The sequence below is a fragment of the Lepisosteus oculatus genome, chromosome 11, assembly GCF_040954835.1.
Source record: "Lepisosteus oculatus isolate fLepOcu1 chromosome 11, fLepOcu1.hap2, whole genome shotgun sequence".
NCBI lineage: Eukaryota > Metazoa > Chordata > Actinopteri > Semionotiformes > Lepisosteidae > Lepisosteus > Lepisosteus oculatus.
In genome coordinates, this window is record NC_090706.1 from 7,565,428 (window position 1) to 7,581,832 (window position 16,405).

Here is a 16,405-nt window from a genome sequence, read left to right on the forward strand (position 1 = left end):
GTGTAAAAATACTGTTGATCTCCTTTCATTTTACTTCTTGGCACGGAATTAACCTCTTTGACTTCCCCTCCGTGACAAACAGGCAAGCGCTTTCCTGAAGCTTGTGTCTTGAATTGCTTTCTGCCAATCTCCCAATACGCGCTTAAAACGAGGCGGGAGATAAAGCTCAGCGGAATGCACTCTTCTTCTGCTGTCCTACATAGATTATAGAGCCGTGAGCATCGCTGAGTGCCACATAGATCGAGCCACAGCCGTCGATTAGATGGACCTGTAGTGTGTGTTGTCAGCTGTGTGCAGAGATAAATCAGGCAGGCAGGAGGGTTGTTAGAGTGCCCTCTGCTGGCGAGAGTTGGTGATGCAGAAGTGCTCAATACTAGTTCATACAGAATTTAATGTGAGGATTGGGTATCCATGGGAAGCGGTTAAGTGCTTCGGGTGATTTTGCTTTCATAAATAACATCACTGTCTCCGTAGCCATTGCGTAGGATCCTGCAGAGAACAAGACTCAATGCACTATAACTAGCAGTGACTCTAAAATACTGTCCTGTTTTTTCCTTTCATGTCAACTTCATGAATAGCCACACATCATGTAAAATGTAACTTCAAAAGATCTATGCAATCCATAGCAGTATGTTTAGATGAGGAGGAGTTAAAACCTGTAAAAAAATTACTTTTAGAAACACATTCCAGAATCTCAAAAATTAACGGGAGCTAGGGCATCACTTATTTAGTCTATTTAGTCTTATCCCTGCATCGGGGAACAAAACAAGTTGCATGTGAGTTTAAAATTGAAAAGAAAAAACACATATTCTGTCTGCTGCTGAGCTGGGGGCTGGCTGGGTGCAGGCTGAGCACCGTAATTTCTCTTATCTGCACTTGGCAGCTCAATGCAGCAGGCAGTTCTGGGAAGCTAATCTTCACTGGGTGTATCTCTCTGGTACAAGTGCAGGTCCAGGAGACACAGGAACCTCGCCAGTTCTTGGGGAGTGCCTGTCAGTGTTGCACTCCGCACTGCAGTGCTGGCTCACAGCCTTTTCACACAGAAGACACAGGCCTGCGCCAGGAGAGCAGCTCAACATCTGTAAGGATCCAGGCTCTTTATTAGACATTTCAGACTGGGCTGTGCTGCAGAATGAATGATGTTTGTTCAACACAACGCGTTATTGCTACAGGCCTCCCCACTCCCTCTGACAGCTGTACACACATCTCAATCCCCCAGCTGAAAGCCTGAAATCTCATTGATTTCGTACTGGGCTTTTCTCAACCAAACCTGTGCAATTCAGAACCACTGGACAAAATTCATACTGCCAGTGGTTTGGTCTGAGACCTGGCAGATTCCTTTCCTGTAGGGCCTGGTTTCTGTTGGTTATTGATGCAAGCCGAGTAATCAGTTCAACAATTAACCAGAGGCAAGAGAGCATGTACTATACTAGATGTTGGTTCATTTTGTTTCAGGTTTGTCCCAGCAGAAAAGAGACTCAACAGTGTGACTCAGCTACCGTAGTGAAAACCAGTTTCCTATAGAATAATCTTTGCTATTGTGTGTCAACACTCTGGGGAATGGACAATGTGGCTGAGCCATAAAATACTGTAACGCAACAGGGGCTCAGGCGGGCGCCCTTACCGCATTAGGTCGGCCCCCCACCGTCGGGGGCTCGAACCCAGGACTCCCACGTCTCTCTGCAGCGACCTAGCCCCGTGAGCTAAAGAGAGATCTCTCTACAGCCCAGTAGCTGTAGTCCTGCTATCACAGGGAAGGGCGGTGACATCACCTGCTCTGGTACGCCGGCTCTTACACAGTGCCTGTCGGCCGTAAGCGTTACAATACAGTGCTGTTCTTAAATCACTTCCATTCATCCCTTATCCAATACAGAGTCACAGGGGGGGGCAGAGCCTATCCCAGCAAGCAACGGGTGCAAGGCAGGGTACACCCTGGATGGGACACCAGTCCATCACAGGGCACACACAGACAGGCACACACTCACACCTACCAGTATATCTTTGGACTGTGGGAGGAAACTTGAGGTCCCGTAGGAAGCATGCGACACACAGAAGGCGGATCCAGAGCTGAACCCAGGCTCTTTGAGGCAGCGGTGATTATTTTTTTTATTGTTAACGAGCATGTTGCTTGAGCAATCGCCTCCACAGAAAGCCATGCGAGCAGGCTGCGCCCTCCCTCTCGCGCCAAGCAGCACTCCAGGGGGTCCGTTCCGCTGCTCGGCTCCTGCCCCGCACCCGTCCTTGAAACCGTTCCCACAGGCACCCTGGGAAGGAGCAGCGCCCTCTGTGTCTGCAGGTCTTAAGACACAGAGCAATAACTCTGGCGCAGGCTCCCGTTAAGGCAGGTCCGAACTATCTCCACCGGCTGTCTGTAGACAGTGCGGCGTGTGTGGGTGTAAAACAGCAGTAAAAATAGACCTACCAGAAAAAAAAAAACAGAAGAACATAGAGGCTGTTAAGAAAGCAGAGAGGCTGGTAATCTTTGGGATGGGGGGGATCTGTTTTGATTTTCTCTCCAGTGTAATACCATACCAACCCGGGGACTGTCTTCCAGCAGGCGGGGCGAGGTGTATGGGCATCGCGGGGGACAGACACTGGGACTGGCACACAGGCCTCCTCCTCTCTCTTTCCCAAGCGCCCCAGCAGCTTGGACGCCGGGTTCACTGACAGGCCAGCTCCTATGGCTGCTTCTCCTAAAAGCGGGAGGCAGATGTGAGCCTGTCCTCTCCCTCTCCTCGCGTCGGTCTCGCGTTCTGGGATGAGCTGCCGATCAGCTGGCGTGGGTGTGCGATCATCCGTCCGTAACGCGCAAGGGCACAGATGTGTGTACACATCCACGGCATGTGCTTTCATGCCTCCCTAAACACCGGGGGTAATGTGCTGCCCTGCTGCTGCGATTGATTTTTAAATATGTGTTTGTTTGTGCTTTATTTCCCCGTGGTTATTTACTGTTCATTTTGAACAGATGTCCACTGCTACAATCTTAGGTCACAGGTAAGCAGGCGCTGCAGAAGATGTAAATGTGAAAGAGTCTAATGTGTTCTTATCAAGAATTTCTAAATACTTTACTGAGGAGCAAAGTGCCGTTTGTTTGCCTTGAATACTGGACAACGTCTCATTTCCTTACTTCATCGGCATGATCATTGTAGTTTTAAGATTAAGAAGGTGAAGTTTCAGGAGGAAGCACATTTAGTTGTATTCTGGGTCCGACTTAATCCGGTTTGAGTTCTTTCGTAAGAGGCAACAGGAACACTCATTTTGCCGCAGGACTCCTATGACCTTTCCGTGGGTTGGGCATATAAAATATGATTAACATTATTACAGACGGCGTTTATAGAGCCAGAGCTATGGTTTTCGTTGGGTGACCCACTTGTGAGTTCGTGCGTTTCAGCGGGACAGACACACACCTGCAGATCAAAGACAGCCCTCATTTCTAACCTGCCGAAAGGACGCCGCGCTGTCTCTCAACCAACCTTGACACCTGACTCGCCACCCCACCTCTCCTACACCTGCGTTCCAGAGCCTTCCTCCAATCTGCTCGGTATGTGGGCGGGGTTTATCGTTCTTCCCGGTGATAGGCCGAGAGCGACACCCCACCACCGCCCCCCCCTTCTTCCGTGACGTCATTCGAGAGAAGGAGGCAGTATCTGTGAGAGAGCCGCAGAAGTAAGGCCCCCCAACTCTTAAAGGGGTAAATAACATTAAAAATATTACCAAGCGGGAATTGGGGACTGCACTCTCACAGCTGTCAGGTAAACAAGTTTGTGCAGCGTCAACGTCCAGTTTTCGCCTTTGCTTTCGGTGTGCTTTAGATTTTTGAGGACTGTCACTGATTTTTAATCTGCACGGGAATTTGTAACTATGCTGCAATGGCTATAAGGTTTAAACATTTGTGTTTCGGCTTTCGCTTAATTTGACATGTTGCCTTGTCTGGCAGCCGGAAAGCGGCTATCTTGTAAGTTAAGGTGTAGGTCTTTCTGTATTTTGGGGGGGCTTTTTCTGGGATAGGTAGGTAGCGAATTCCTGGTTGGGGGCTTTTCCAGGTAAAACAACTTGTGTCCCGGGAGGTGTGTATTTAGGGATGGGGGGTATTCCAGGTGATTGGCCGTGGTTAATGAGTCATTTCAGGGCTGTGGTGGCCGGAGCAGGCTGAACATTATGGGCATCTGCGATGACGGCGCGATATTGAATTTCCGGCTTTAATATCGATACAGTTTGCCTTGCGTATCACCTGCAGCGGGCGCGGATCAAGCAGTCCCGGTCCAGAAAGATTTCAGTTAAGCCAGTGCTCGTGTAACTAGCTGCGTGCTTGATGTCCTCGGAGCATCCTTCCTTTTTTATTATCGGCCGGGTGTAATACATGCCGTAGTGTAATATGCGCCTATTATATAATTCCTTGCGTAGCGCTGAGCGCATTGCCCGGTAACAGCTGCTGCAGCGGCTCAGAGGAAAACCCCTCCTCTCGCCTCTGTAGCTGTGCCTGTGCAGATCCTCGCCTCGGCTCCAGGGGAGAAGCAGCGCCGCAGTTCTGTGCCAGGGGCAGCACTGCGGATAGTAACTTCCCTTTTTACCGATCTCCTCGCCGTCTTACTCTCAAGTAGGCAGAGGATGTTGCGTGTGTGTATGGATGGTGGTGGGTGGAGGGGGTCCATGTTCATCCTCAATACTTGTTCAGAGCAAGGCTCTCTCTAGGTACTGTGGCCTGTTTCGGTCACCCCCCAGTTTTCATTGCCTTCACGGCTGATGTGAAAGTTTGAAAGTTTTTTTTTTCTGACACCTCCTTCTCGCCGATACATCGAAAGCAGGCGGCGCCCGGCGTTGACGGATCGCCGAAGCGTCTTGTAACGCTGGTGAAGCCAGCTTTCCTACTGCTCAAACAACAAGCTGCCTTTCCCAGGTTTTGTGAAACCAGATGTAAATCATTTATGACAGTTTCCGTGTTTTAGAAGTGAGCTGCTGTTTGGTTTCTCGTCAAATTGTTTATAACGTTTGATTTTTTTTTAAACCGACATTTCCCAATTTTACCTGCAAGCGGTTGAAGGCTGTGTATCTAGTAAGGAAAACCCCAGAAAAGTGAACATTTTACAGTGTTTGCTCGCCTGCTGAACACAGTGGTGGCAGTGGGGGACAGTACAAACACTAGGATTGCAGAAATCAGCCTTCGAGAAGGAAGGTCTGGGAATTCAGTTATTTAAAGCTGAAGATGTCATTTAAACCGAGTTTAGGATGGAAGGGAGGTGAAGGACAGTCCTTCTCCACACCCATGTCCATATGAATATGGGAATACAAGCTCGTTTTCCCAAGATCCAGTGTCCTGAGGTGTTCATCCCTCACAAAACAGGTTAGTCCATAGCTGTGTATCGGGACGGTCCCTTTGTTTGTACTGAGACAAGGCCGCAGTTCAGCAGAGTTCAGAAAGGGGGTGTTTTGCTTCCAAAAAGTGTTTTTTTTACTTCGCCGTGTTCTAGAGGTTGGAAGTCGGGGGTAGTGGTGGCGTGTGCTGGAGATGAGCACAGCCCAGAGAGCAGCTGAAGAGGACGCAGGGCTGAGGGGCTTGGGGCGCTGGCCGAGCCGAGGGCTGGCCAGGTGCCTCAGGAGTGGCGCTCACCTGAAAGGCAGGTAGGGCCCAAGATGCCACCATGCACCCATACCTGGGCTTACCTTGGCGGTGCCCGGCCACCTGTGCCAAGGTAGGCTTCAGCTGGTGGTGCAGGGGACCCTGGCGCTGGCCAGGCGCCTTTACCAGCCATGTTGTTGAGAAGCTTCACTCCTCCAGGTGGCGCTCACTCTCCCATAAGGCACCGCGGGAGCACCTTGAGAAGTCAGCAGGCTCAGGGGGTCGTGACCCGTGGTTGGAACGGAGCCACAGCTCACAATTCCAACCCAACAAAAAGAAAATCCAGGGACCGCACCCCCCCTCACTTGTATCTCCCCCAGTCCCGTTGGCACATCGAGGTCTGGGTCTCGATGTGCAGTGTAGGGCTCGTCTTCTGTTCCTCATGTCCGATTTGTGTCCGAAATGGAGTCACACACACACACGGAAATTAATAAAAAAATCTAAAAAAAGGCTAGAATACCTCCAACTGGCCTCCTAGATATCTCCTAGCAGCAATCTGTAGTTTCATTCTGCTGAAATTGAGTAACTCCAGGTTGGGCTTTGAGTGGGTGTTGGTGGGGGAAGTATATTAGTGTTGCACAAACCATTGGCCTCTCCTAATGGTGCGATGCTAATGTGAGTCCCCTTTGTCAAGGAGGCATCCTCAGATGGTTTGCTCCAGAGCCATTTATATTGCTGGCTAATAAAACCAATAGGAATGTAATATTTAGAACATAATGCAAATCATGAGACCTGAAACCCTATAACAATGCAGACAAAATAGTACCCTGCTCCATTAGATTTCTTTATGTAATCCTAAACCTCACTGTAGGCAAAGTCATTTTCTAATTCTTCTAGAGCCTATGGACAGATTGTAAGGATAGTCTTTTTCTGAGTGCATTTTAATGTGGAGAGCACAATTATTTCTTTGGGGATCCCAGGATGTTTCGGCAAACTTGCAGTTATGAGAAGGAGGGAAATTCAATGCAGTCCCAGCCCTGTTTCATTTATTTGTATTCGTGCCTGTTTTGTGTCCATGCTTGTTGGCAGCAGGATCGAATCTAAAATGATCAGTCCTTCGTTTATGACCTCACCAAGAGGTGAGAGCTCTTCCAGAATGAATGGAGCAATCCGAAATCGGGGAAACAAAACTGAATGGGCGTCTGCTGGGCGGGTCTGTGAGCGTGTGTCAGGGCTGCCACAGTTCTGTAGCACACTGCATCATGTTTTCTGTGGCCAGTTGGAAACAACCCCAATGTATCTGTGTGCTGTGAAGGCACTAGCTGAGCCTCTTGCAGTCCTCCTGGCCACTTTGATGTTAGCTGTCCAGATTTGGACGGAGATAAAGAGGGAGACAAGTGAAATGAGGCAGTGTGCTGGCATTGGGCACTAGGAAATAGACTTGGCTGCGCGTCAGGCCATCGCTTAGTTCCCGTGTTTGGAGTTGCCTTCTGAATAAAATATCAATTAGGAGTTCAATCCACAGGGGGGTTTAGAACAGCAAGGAGCTGCAATCCGCTTTCTTTCCCATGCCTGCCCTGCAGTCTCTTTTATACAGCTCACAACAGCCCTGACCAATCTCACTGCGTCTCCCTGGCTGTGGAGTCAGGATCTGAAGAGTCGGTAAATTCAGAAAGGATTTCAGTAGCTCTTTGGAGAGTTATTTAAAGTTGACAAACTGTTCTTTTCTCTTGTACGGTAATGTTTCAAAGGTCATCTCTGAAGGGTGATCATGCTTTTCCCCTGGAGTTTCCCCTCCTGTTGTACAGCAGGAGAAAAAACATCCTTTCTTTACAGGGACAGAGGCTCTCCTACAAGATGAATTGAAAATAATTAAATTGGGCCTGGAAATCCAAGCAATGCAGAAGAGGTGCATCATAGAGATTTGTGAAATCAATTTTTATTCATCGGAAATCTTGGTGATCCTGTAAGGAATCCAGATCGGAATGCTTATTAGCGTGAGATGGGCGAGTGGTGGCGCTCGTCGTAATTGTGCTCTTTTTCTTTGCTGGTCTTTGTGGGAAGCACCATGTATCCGATAACGCGGTCTGTGCTGTCTTGTGCTCCTGTGTTTCGCTGACCTCTCTGCCTGCTCTTCTCCCCCTGTGTCCTGGCCTGGCCTGCCCCCGGATGGTCCGGTGTCCGTGTCTGCCAATGGACTGGAATGCTGTTCCTCTCTCCTGGTGAGTGTCTACTATTTCACTCTTCGATATTCTCATACAAGAGCTGTTTACGGGGGGAGGGAAAGGCTCCGCAGAGTCTGCTGTCCTGGCGGCTGGGCTGCCATTAGGTTTGGGAGTGGTGCCCGCCATGCTCGGCTGTGAGAGACCTGATGCCCCCTTCCCTTCCGCTCTGCGGGATGTGTGCCGCTCGCTTATATCTGCCCTCTCCTCGGGTGGGGTGCAGTGTTTTGGGGCGCTTGTGATCAGACCCATCAGTTGAGGTGTGGGTGCTTAGGGAGCCCCTGTGAACGCAGGTGGGTGCTTGTGGCCCTGAGGACAGGTGCCCATCAAGTCTGTTACGGTGTGGTTTATGACTGCAAGGACCTGTCCGGTTCTGCAGGCATTGTACAGGTTAAATTCCACCAGCTGGCATTTAAACTTGAACTGCCGGAAACTGCTTCATGCTTCTGTTACAAAAGCACAAATAATTGAATAGTTTCAGCCTTGACCTTTAGGATCAGAAAGTCTTTTCCTTTCTGTCTGTTCTCATCCTTGTTAAGATGATCCTTATGCCCCGAATGCAACCTGACTGCTCACGTATAGGGAAAAAAAAAATCTGATTCAGCTCTGATTGGTGTGGGTGTTGCATGTTCTTGAAGAAACTGTGTTGTCTGAAATGTGAGCTGTCAATCACAACAACATAGCCTTGCAAACTATTGCTGGCTTCGATGTTGCTCAGATGAAATACTATATTTTGCTTGTATCGATACCCCTTTATTCCAAACTCTCATGCAGAGGTGTCCAGTCACATGGCAGGAGTCTGAGTTGCAAGAGTTTGGGATTTTATTTTCCTCAGATTTACAACTATAGACCTAAACTCGTATAGATCGTTTTGTTGTGCATCTTTTTGTCTGTCCATTAGGCTTTTATAGTTCATTGGGCTTTACTGTGCATGCTTATAGTTTTCCCATTAACCTTTAAAACCTAGATTACCAGTAAGTGCTGTACTTTTAAATGCGATTGTGTGACATTTCAGAAAGTACTTCTGATGGATTGTGGCATTTCTTGGCTAAATGTTAGAGCTGGGAAAAAAAGACTGTATTCTGTGTCTCTTGAAAGCAAATGGACACTCCTGTTATTGATGATTAAAGCATAAACAAAATCCGCAGTTCCAGAAATTATCCTCTGTTAGCATGGTGGAATACGCATTGTACACTTAATTACATTGTAATCTTATTTTGAGTTGTCGCTGTGACTGGCAACGTGCTCTACATTTGCTCATTCCATTGACTGTGTGGGTCTTTCTGCAAGTATGCACTTATACTGTACATAGTGGAAAATGCTTCTGTTGCTTGTTTTATCAAGTGCTCCCAGGTGCATGTCTCTGAGCAAATTGCTGGGTCTCATGGAAATTGACTTCAGCAGCCATGCTGAGCAGCTCGTTTCAGTTCTCGACCACTCTTTGCGTAAAGAAGTGCTTCCTGGTGTCAATTGTAAAAGTACACCCTCTTAGTTGTGGCAGATATCACATGGTGCTGAAAGCAGGCTCTCAGGATACATGCATGACCTTTTGAAGTAATGTTGCATCAGTGGCTGTAGCTCTTACTTGTACCCAAGTGTCTCTGAGCAGGCAGGACCCATTGGGTTGTTGTTGTCTTTGTCCCTCTTGTGCACCTCATCCTTTAACGGCTACCAGCTGTAAGGAAGGGTAACTCATTAACTTCGCCATTGCTGGCTTTTGCAACTGACTGATTTGCATGTGTAGCTGCCCTGCAGGAGCACCAAGGGCATACGGGGAAGGGCTTGTTCAAGTTTCTTGTGTACTGAAGAGAGCTTTTAAAAAAGTTGTTTGAACTCCCTTTCTTTTAGGCTGCATTAACAAATTGATATGCCTCACCTGCTTCAGGCTTTTCTCTTATTGGTGGTGTTTGATTTCTGTTTATGGATTTACTTAACGCATGAGTTATTTTCCGATCCCCTCTTCTAATTGAGACCCATCTCTGCAGGACTGAGCATATTGCTTTTTGTGTGTTGTAAATGCCCAGTCTGTATTGTAAAATAAGGTGGAGATTCTTCTGATTCCTAATGTATTCCTACTGATACGCTTAGACATGAAGAGATTCCACAGAGGGTTGTGCTATGTGGATAGTGGTATTTAAGTGCAGAAACGTGCATGTTCGTCTTTTCCTTCATCACAAGGGGAAAATCACATTTGTAAAACTTATTTTTGTCTAGAGTACAGGATAAACCCAATACCTGCAGATAAAACACAAGAATTCCAGATGCTTTAGGGCTTTTTAAAATATCTAATGTAGTGATGCTGAAGAAAGACACCATATTTTAGTTTTTTTTGATTCCCTGTTAATCAGAAGCTCACTGTAGCATCATCATTCTATTCATTATTAAGGTTTTGGCTTGATGCAGATAAAGTTTGCTGTTGGGTTAAGTTAGTCTCAAGCAGTATCAGAGTGAGCTGAGCCCTCACCACTGCACACTTCCTGGTCTGTGTCCTAGTGGTTTTGAAACCAGGCTTTAAAGATTTTTTGGGGGAGGGGGAAAAGACTGCAGAGGAGCCTACCTTTTCCTTTTCCAGAAGGAAGGAGCAGGTTCGACAAATTTAAAACGCTCCTGCTTCGATTTGACTAGGGCTGCTTTATTTTACATTTGCCCCTTTTTCTGAAGTTGAATATTTTGGCGGAGCAGTTTGGGGTGAAGCGGCGTCTCACCTGGGGTTTCAACCCGTGAACCCTAACCTGTGCCCCACGTGGGGATGTGGTTTGGGTCGAGCATTTTCCTGTCACCAGGTGAAACCCTGCAACACTGCATCGGTAATCCACCTGGAGGGGTTGAACAGAGGATCTGGCAGTCAAACTGAGTTCTGCAGAAGGCTGGCTGAACGGTGGGACACTTTCTTTTGTCAAAGAAGCAAGCGATGAGGGGAGTGCTGAATGACGTTTTGGGATGGCTGTGGACCGCTGGCGTTGACCCAGGTGCCCAGATAGTCTGTTTGTCGGCCAGGCGCATAGCTGTCAGGTACTCAGAGTTAGCACTTCTTCTGGCTTTTACACCCCGGTCTCGTCTGATGCGTCTGGGGACCGCCGGCGGACCTCGCTCTTGACCTGGGTGCGACATTTTCCGATCGGCTGGCGAGGTGCTTCGTCTTGGGTTCAAAGCAAAAGGCTGTTCCGGTCGGCGTGTGCAGCCCCGGAGCAAACCAGTCTGGGGAGTCCATTTACAAGGACGGACTCCGGGAGCTTAAGGAATCGATGTCTGTTGCAAACGGAAAGGCAGGCGGGCGGCGCTGGTTTGGAACTGGCTGCCAAAGGAGACCGGCCCTGTCTGCCCCTCTGCTGTCCTGACATGATCTGGCCCGGGTGAGTGAGACCGAGTTACAAGACAGGACCCCCTCCCAGGAGGGCTACTTTGGGCCAGGGTGGCAGACCAGACTGGACACCTGCTCCTCCTGCCACTGTGCAGGGCCTCCTGGGGCTCAGTTCAGTTTCTTTGTCTTGTAGTTCTTTTGCTCTCGATAGAATGGGGGAGTTCAGTAACGGTTAGGCCTTTGAGCCTGTCTCAGGACCTGCAGTGCAATCTGTGATTGCCAACATATATGTGATTATTTGGGCAATAGTCCCAAATAATACCCAGCTCATAGGGAATTATCGGAGATTAGGAGGACCGTTTAAAACTGGGTCAGAGATGGGGCTGGGGGGGGGGATTTAGGAGTCTAAATTTGACCTCACAGCAGTCCTCTGTAATTGCACATTCCGAAGTGCCCCGCGGTGTATGAAACAGCTGTTTTTCTTTGAGTTTTAGAAACTCGCCGAGTAAAAGAGGGCATCCCGGGTCTGTCGGTGTTTGTTTACTCAGACCTACTGTATATTAACTAGGCACACCCCTGGCATGCCGATAACTGCTTTTTCACGAGAGGGCCGTCCACACGCACGGTGCTGACGCGTGGAGAGAGGACGCACCGTGAGAGGTTTACAAACGGTATATTGGGCAGTTTGAAAAGCCCTCGTTTTTTTGGGGGGGGGACCGCGCCCGTGCGGAGAACAACCGAGCCCTCTCCCCAGCTCCTCTGGCGTGGGACGAGCGGCGGTCAGGGCGGATTGAGGGGGTGCGACGGGGCGGCCAGCCAGCCAGCCAGCGCGCCCTTATCTCCCCGCAGCACGCGGCTCCCGCGGCGCATCGCCGGGCTGCAGCAGGGCGGGTCCCGCGCGGCATCCAGTCCCCGAGCTCTGCTCTTCCCGGGCGCGCGTCTTTCCTCAGGTTCGGACCCGAGCAGGGTTTTCAGACCAGGGCTTCAATGAGAAAGTTGCATGAAACTAACTTTACATCACAGCTACGCTGAACACTTACCTTACTTACGTTTAAAGTGTTATTTTGCCAACAGACAGCAAGCTATGGATTAGATTCTGTTACGGGTCAGAAGCAGAGAATTTGCGAGTCAGCCCTTCGTGTAGCGCCTGACCGGGATGAGTTGTGTTAGAAATAGGGAGGGAGGGAGAGTTAAGGTTCAAATTTATAGCAAACCTTTTCAAGCCTTTTGTTCTAATTCTTTTAATTCAAGACCCTGGGATTATGTGCTGACCAGTTTTAATTACACAGTCATTCATTTCTTGCGGTGTTGTTTCAGCACACAAAATATTTCTTCGTGGCAGCTGTGTGGGGGGCAAATAGACATTGTTTTGTATTCACAGCACCTTTGTTTTTGTAGTACAAGCTGCCTTGCGATAAGACTATGTCTTTTTTTTTTAAAAAAAAGACAGAAATAAGTACAGTGTGTCCCATCAATGACAAGATGTTTGAGCTTACTCTCAATCCTTGGAGCATGTGAATTAATTGAAGCATTTCTACACACGTGTTCTGAAGTGCTCTGCAGTTTGTTCTTGTCGGTTAAAAGTTTATTTTCCAGTTTCTTTGAAGTTGAGGGCGGCAGGATAACGGTTCACAAATTCACAGCAAGTGGGCGGACAGTTATCCCCACCCGTGAACTTTCCCCAGACAGGTTTCATTACGGATTGATGAAGCACACGAAGACACGTTTTGCTTTAAGTGTGTTTGGAGCTGCCCTTCCCTTTTATAATCCAATCCAGGAAGGAAAAGTGCAGTGCCATAGGAGTGATGGCTGTCTGAGGTTCGGAGTGTCGGTTTTGTGTTTGCCCAACAGAGGGCAGCAGAGAGCCAGGAACAGCTAGCGAGGGAACAGGTGAAACGCGGGATTAATGAGAAGCACAAAGCACATGGACATCTGTAAAGAATGTGCTCTAAAAGATGATCTGTTTATAGCAACACCGCTCCCAATATAAAGAGAGAAAAAGTTTTTTTTCCCCCTAAACAGAAGTATTCTGAATTAATTTATAAAAATTTGGAAGTGTGATTTATATTGTTGAAATGGAAATTTAAGCAGCTACGTGTTGTCTGCAGATTATACATCTTTTAGGGACTATATATACATCTATAGGAGCGCAAAGCGAATATGAGAGTTGTTACTGATAGGTTTTTAAAAATATTTTAAGTTTTGGCCTTTTAAAATACAGTGCAGTGTGAAACAGGAGTTGATGTGCAAATGAAAAAAGAGAAGAGAGCTCAGTGTTAACTCAGGATTGCATGGGTACAGTTGCATGTATTATCTGGTCATAGGAGTTATTCAGGACCACTGCTCTAAGGAATCAGTTAAGAAACCGTTGTCTTTCTCTGATTTTTTCCCCAGCCAAGTTCTTGATCAAAAGCTAATTTTCTTTTTGAGGATTTAAAAAAAAAAGCTTCAAATCAGTATGAACCCTGTGCTGATTAAGAACTGCTCTCATTGAGGCGTGGGAGCTGAAATATAAAAGTGATAACCAAGCAGAAGTAAAAACACTGGATCACTGTGGGATAGATGTGTCTGATGCAGGGATTTAGAAATAAGGAAACAATTTCTTAATTTCCAAATTTAAGGAGAAACTATATAAAGTTGTGTACACTGCAAGTGAAATAGTGTCCTGTAGTATGTATTTTAAACCAAGGACTGAGTGCAGGAAGAGTCTAAAACTTTCTCCTAACTGATCACTGATCTCCTAAGCAAGGAGATCAGTTCTAGACACCAATTTCTGTAGCATTAAGTGCCCATTTGGAACAAAAACCGGCAAATCCAGGCATAGGATTGAGACCCACTGTCCTGAGTGATTTAAGTTGCAATTCATTCCACCGAGCAATGAATCGGAAAAACATTATAGCCGATCGGAACGTGCTTTGAAGAGTGATTAGGCAGATACTGCTCAGGAAAGTTGAACATTTCAGGGTAACTGTGGCTGTTGAAGAAGAGGTTTGGGTTGATGTCGTTTGCCTGCAGAGTGCACTGTGACCTTTGTCCCTTGTAGCTCTTGTAGGGTGACCTCCTTGATGAGCCTGTGATTTATGGTTCTTTGTCACAGATGCTTTTCAGAGCACGTCTGGCAGAGACACAGGGTGGCTTCTGGAGCTCTGATCCCGGAGCAGTTCTTGGAATGCGCAGGAAACCGGTCCAACCACAGTGTTCCGTTTGCATGATTTCACGGCATATTAGCCCCTGGATAAGGATCTGAAAGTTATTGTCACTGGTGCAAAAACCAGAAGACCCAGGAGATACCCAAGACCAGGACGGAGAACAACCGAAGGCCTGTGTGCAGAAATAAATCCTAGACGAGCAGATCAATTACTCGCAGCAGTTAACACGGGTGATTAAGGGTCCAACTTAAACAAAAGCCAGCAGACACCGGAGTCCCCCAGGACCAAGACTCATGTAAACTCACGCGTCGTAGCTAGAGGACCCCTCCGAGGTGATCCCGTGTTCCCGCGCCGGCTGGCGGGCTGCCTGTCGCCCACCAGATGGGCACAGGCTGGGCAGGGGCGATGCGGCAGTGATTTGTGGAAGGCCCCTCACCGACTGTGGATTATCAGAGCTGACGTCCCTGGCCTGGCGCCAGGGTGGCATCGCTGTGTCCGCATCTGAGCTCCCACAACGCCGCTGTCCGTTCTGCCACGGGGAGTTTGGAAAAGGTTTTTTTTTTTATTTTTAAAGACTTCAATGCTGCTGTGGTTCTGGCCGCACTAAGGATTCAACGGGGAAAAACAAATGAACGCGGCAGTAAGGAGGACCAATCCCACATCATCAATCTCTCCCTGTGTTTCTTATGCTTAGTCTCTGTGATCTGCTTGGTCTTTCTCCTCTCTCATCTTCATCCCTGTCTCCCTCTCTCTCTGAATTTCCCTCTCTCCGTCTGTCCCTCTCTCCCCTTTCTGGTGTTTTTCACGATCTCGATCTCACTCCCTGTCTGTTGTGCCACAGCAGTAAACCTGATTCATCACTGCAGGTCTAGCAGAACCACAGCTGCCTAAGAAGACGCCAAAGCACAGTGATCAGAGCCAGGGTTAAAGACATCTGCCGTCCCTCATGAATGTCTCATGCCATATATACCAACCAGTATACACGGATGGGCCTGTCGGTTTCCATATGTTGTCACATAATCAACCCTGTGATATGATAAATAAATAAAAAAATCGAATACATATTCTTAGATCCAATTTAAAAAAAAAACAAACAAACATGATGCTTAGAAATACTAAACTCATTAACAGGATAGTACAGTGCGGATGATTCCATTTTTAAAGTGGAGAACAGCCCCAATCCCTGCAATCTCCAATCTCCTGGATACGCAGCTCTGAGGTGTGGTGGACAAGAGCTCAAACTCTTCCTGCTGTCCCCTCTTACTTTCACTTTACCCGACCGTCAGGATGACTTACACATGAGTCTTTTGTCAAAGAAACAAACGCACGTGTCAGTGCCAGATTGCCACTTTTCTTGGCTTGAAAATATATATATTTGTTTTAGCTGTGTCCACCTCCTAGAATCTTTTCAAAAAGCTGTGCTGCTATAAAGCAGCCAAGCAGAAGTGTGCGAGAATGCCACATAGTAAGATAAAATATTTACATTCTCAACAGTTTGTTTAATGAATAATAGACTTTCAACGAAACCCTGTTCTAGAGTATAGTACTTTAAATGATGAAATATTTAGTGTCGTACTGCATTTGTAAGGACTTCAGTTCTGTTATTGCAGTGTGTGACATATCCTTGAAGATGCTTCTTTCTTATGCCCACAGATGTACATTTGTCAAAGACGATTTTATATGTTGCTTTTTAAAAATATACCTGTGTTTTATTTGTTCCTTCTTTGATGTGATACTCGCTGTGTAGTTAGACTAATGTAGAACCTTTGAATCTATTTTTTTGTGACCAGGCTCTCGCTAGTAAAGAGTTTGAAGCCACGTTCCCCCCTGTTTCGTATCAAAGGTGTTTGCTTTCTGGTATTTAGACCTCTGTCCCTAATTCGTGCAGCAAGACCAGCAAAACTGAACACACTGCTGACCCCCTGTTTTTCAAACTACTCACAGCACAGTGAAAGTTGTGGCTGACTTTCGTTCTCCGAGTTTCACATCTCGGGGAACTGTAGATGGAGGAAAAAGCTAGAATTTGTAAAAATATCCTAATGTTGATCCTAAAATGGGTAATTTTTTTTGACTGAACTTAACTTAGAGTAAAAGAAATAAATAAACTTGGTAATTCCAATTCAATATCTTTTTTTTGTATCGGGAAGATTTTTTTTATCAGTCGGTTTTTATGTAA

General features: G+C 47.2%; 1 protein-coding gene across 12 annotated transcripts in view; it reads left to right on the plus strand.

The window, feature by feature from the left end:
- Positions 1–3,694: 3,694 nt before the first annotated feature.
- The window catches only part of epb41a (erythrocyte membrane protein band 4.1a), an 81,261-nt gene continuing 68,550 nt past the window's right edge, over positions 3,695–16,405 (plus strand). For 3 of the 12 annotated variants that reach the window (XM_015348566.2, XM_015348567.2, XM_015348568.2), the window contains exon 1: positions 7,490–7,779. In XM_015348566.2, the coding sequence (XP_015204052.2) occupies positions 7,761–7,779 (19 nt within the window). In that variant the 5' untranslated portion in view covers positions 7,490–7,760. Of the gene's footprint in view, positions 3,753–7,486; positions 7,780–16,405 lie in introns of those variants that run through there. The other 9 variants (XM_069195503.1, XM_069195506.1, XM_069195505.1 and 6 more) reach the window with 8 other exon arrangements.